Source organism: Etheostoma spectabile, unplaced genomic scaffold, assembly GCF_008692095.1.
Source record: "Etheostoma spectabile isolate EspeVRDwgs_2016 unplaced genomic scaffold, UIUC_Espe_1.0 scaffold270, whole genome shotgun sequence".
Classification (NCBI taxonomy): domain Eukaryota; kingdom Metazoa; phylum Chordata; class Actinopteri; order Perciformes; family Percidae; genus Etheostoma; species Etheostoma spectabile.
In genome coordinates this window covers 474424-478374 of record NW_022605574.1, presented here as the reverse complement: position 1 = coordinate 478374, position 3951 = coordinate 474424, and the positions used below count along the sequence as shown (strand labels likewise).

Below are 3951 nucleotides of genomic sequence, written 5' to 3'. Positions count from 1 at the left end.
CGGTTGGGGGGGGGGTACAGTGCCTTGCTCAAGAGCACCTGGCAGTGCCCAGGAGGTGAAGTGGCATCTCTCCAGCTATTGATCCACGCTCCTTACTTTGGTCCATATGGGGACTTGAACCGACGACCCTCTGGTTCCCAATCCAACCCCCGACGGACTGAGCTACTGCCCCCCCAACTTACTCTTTCCTTCATGTGTTGTCCAAAACCATATTCATGTCTAAATCCCATTAGTTGTTTGTAATAATCAGCTGAAGTGTGGCGTGCACAGATCACATGAAGCAGAGATAACTAGGGATGGTAAGTTTCTATGTGTGTGTGTGTGTGTGTGTGGGGGGGGGGTCATTTGAACTGTTCTTGACCGCAGCAGGGCAAAGGCTCATGGGATAAATATGTTCTGATGGTTTTGTGTCCTAGATAAAGCGTGATTTCATAATGTTCTGTTCATGTTTTGGGTGTGCATTAATGTTATCTGAGTAACATTACAAGCATACACCAAAGTGCTGTATGGTTGATTTAGTCTTCATGATTGTCTACATCTATTGTTTAGTAACTTAATACTAGATAGAGATATATGACATAAAAAGAGTTTAGTCTTCATCCATACAGCTTTATTTTACAAACACTCAACCATCTTACAAAAATAGATTCTGTGGTGACACTTCCCTTTAATACAAAGAAGCATAAACTGCAATAATAATAATATTAACAATAATCCTAACATCAATTACATTAGAAGTCCATAAACCTGAGTGACTAGCACAGATTTTAGCATTTAAAACATAGTGGGTTTCCACTGAAAACTAAAAAATGACTTGTCAGTTCACTAAAAGAAGATTTAGGAGCGTGTTGTTGAACATTATTCAGTCAATTCAGTAAAAATCTAAAAATGTATTTCACTACTTCACTAATAGTGTGCGGTGCCCTGAGCCATTTTTTGGGACCCTGGTTTTTATTTGAGGAAATCCGGTGAGTAATCTTTGGACCAACATACATCTCCTCATTTCATATCATCAAAGAACATATTTACACTTTGTATTATCTGTCATTTTTCCTTATATATAAGAAATAACTACAAATCGGCCGTCATAATTCAAACGATGTTTAAGAAATGTAAGTTAAAACTGGAAGAGAAAGCTGTGGGCTGTGCCCGGGTGGGCCCAGCGGGTGGAGCAGGCGCACATATGATGAGAGGGTTATGCCTCGATGCAGAGGTCCACGGTTCAAATCCGACCTGTGGTGATTTCCTGTATGTCTTCCTCTTTTCTCACCGGATGTCTTATCAAATAAAGGCGGAAAAGCCCCCAAAAAAGGATCTTTAACCCTCGTGTTGTCTTCCCGTCTAATTAAAAACAGACACTTTTGTTTATGCTTTTTTTTATCACGGTTTTGACTTTCTTTTCCCTCCAAAATTTGCCATTTTCTTGAAATTTTCAACACTACGTAACACTAACTTATTAACTAACTACAGTTATTTTTGAAATTCATGGTCAATAAACCTAATTTAAAGGAAATCATACCTAATGTTTGAGTTAGAAAAGCAGAAATTAGGAATTATTGAGACTAAAATTAAAGGAATGGATGTTGATGATAATCACAGACTGGAATATGTCAACTTTTACTCAATACTATTTCAACACACTTCAATTTGTTGTTTTCAAATGCTATAAAATTGAATAAGATGCCCCAAAATTAATGAAAGTAGAGATTTGTACTTGGCAAAGAGCGTTGGGTGGAATCAATCATGTTATTTTGGGGAATTAAAAAGAACACTGATATAGGAAAACGGGTCCATTTGACCCGAGGACAACGTGAGGGTTAAAAAGAAGAGAGCTTTAGGCTGTTCTGATGGTTGTAGATCATTTTTTTTTATAAAAAACTCATGTTGTATTTAAAACCCCAGCAGGTTGTGGGTGCACGTTGCGGCCGCTCTACGCTGTGGCACAGACGTGTGCGGCGGCCATGTCGAGGTCCAGCAGGGCCAGCTCTCTGATCTCCTCCAGGAGGGAGTACAGATTGGGAGTTTTGCTCTGGCTGAACTCCCTCTCCTCCCGGGTGAGTTTGGGGCGCCGGGCGGCCTTCTCCTGAGCCTGCTGGGACGCCTCCTCGGCCAGGCGCACCACCTCCTGGACCAGCTGGCAGCGGCCCTGCGAGGGGGGCTGCTGGGGCTCGGCGCCGCGGTGGGGCTTGCTGCTGATGACCTCCAGGTTCAGGCTGTCTGCGTGGCAAGGTGTGGAGCGCACAGAAATACGGATCTGTGGAGAGCAGAGGGGTCAGATATGTCTCGATGTGCTTGGTCTTATCAGGGAAATAAATAAACACATTAAAAGGGTAACGTAGCTTCTTATTTTTGTATGTTTTTGTGTCCAAGTGACTGATGGGAACAACAATCTTTTAAATTGGTCCAGTATTAAGTAAAACACATTAAGCAATGTTAAAGGACCATTGCACACCTTCACTTAACGTCAGGGCTGCACGATATGAGGAAAATATCCAATTGTGATTATTTTGACTGATATTGCGATATCATTCACAATGTTGGAGGGGATAATCATTTTCATTGAAAACTATTGAAATCTAAAAATTGAAAATGTTTATTGTGCGATTTATATGAGGATCTGTACTAAAAGATTGCTTCTTTGGTCTGTAGGATATTATTTGTAGGCCGGGACGTCTCTGCAGCGCCACAATACTTCATTCACAATGGTTTCACACATAGTTTGCCTTTGACAAAAATGGGGTCCCAACTGCGTTATTGCGCCCCCTATTTTGCGATTTGTATATGGATATGGACATGCCTTTGGTGTGGGAGACCAGGGTTTGATTCCCACTGCCAACCAATATGCCCCTGAGCAAGACACTTAACCCCTAGTTGCCCCAGAGGCGCGTCCTCTGAGATATATACAGTATATATACAGTATAGATAAAGCATCAGCTAAATGACATGTAATGGATATTGCAGTACTCCATATTGCGATCAATTGTGCAGCCCTACTTAACGTCCACTAAAAGTTTGACATTATGGAAAGGACCCCTACAGAGATAGACCTTTTCAATGATGCAGCCCTAAAATTGCCCTTGCCAAACCCACCAAACCCCATTTAAATAAACAGTAATTTTATCATTGTAAAACACATTCGCTGAAAGTTGACAGAGACAATATAAAGCCATGAAAAGCCGTCTTGGTCCATCTTTCCACTGTTCCAACAATCACCACTCAGGTTTAGTTGAAATTAACACATAATTCACTCATTTACATGTGGCGATTAACTGCCTCTATACACGCTAAAAGTACTGTTTATTTAAATGGAGTCTGGTGGGTTCGGCGATGGGGATTTTGGGTAAACAAAAAGGATCTTACACTTTAACAAAAAGGTCTATCTCTGTAGGGATCCTTTCCTTAATGTCGTCAGACACCTAGAATAACAATCTGAGCCTGTCAGCTCAATACTGGACCAATTTCAAAGATTTCCACACTGGTCACAGACACCAATGCATGGGGAACTAGAGTCCTGGTTGAAAAATACAGAAATTACCCTTCAAACAGCCAAATTTTGTAAACAATATGACCATATCCTCCAGATATGATTCCAAATTAGATAATTGTCCTAAAATAATAAACGTGTGGTCTGTTGTGCGACTCACAGTGATGTGGTCAAACAGCGTGAAGGTGGAGGTGCCCCAGCTGGTGGTGGTGGTGATGTGGTCGGCGTGTCGCCGCACCGAGCCGCTCTGCCACTCGCAGCCGCCGTCCGGTCCCGCGGCCACCACCTGGCCCTCTCGGTTCCTCATGTACACCGGCCCTTTAACACCGTACCTGGAGACAGCACAGGTGTACTCAGGGCTGGAATACTCCATTACACCGTCTACAAGGCATGTTTTATTGGGACCTCAGGCAGAAACCAATACTAGGAGACAGGGCTGTAGTACTCGAGTCCGGTCTTGGACTCGA

The 3951-nt window shown here is 42.5% G+C and overlaps 1 protein-coding gene across 2 annotated transcripts in view; it reads right to left on the bottom strand.

Annotated features, from left to right (window-relative positions):
- Positions 1-1662: 1662 nt before the first annotated feature.
- The window catches only part of dis3l (DIS3 like exosome 3'-5' exoribonuclease), a 27091-nt gene continuing 24802 nt past the window's right edge, over positions 1663-3951 (bottom strand). For both annotated transcript variants that reach the window (XM_032510695.1, XM_032510696.1), the window contains exons 17-18: positions 3645-3816; positions 1663-2254 (exon numbers count right to left, since the gene is read on the bottom strand). In XM_032510695.1, the coding sequence (XP_032366586.1) occupies positions 1931-2254; positions 3645-3816 (496 nt within the window). In that variant the 3' untranslated portion in view covers positions 1663-1930. The remainder of the gene's footprint in view (positions 2255-3644; positions 3817-3951) is intronic.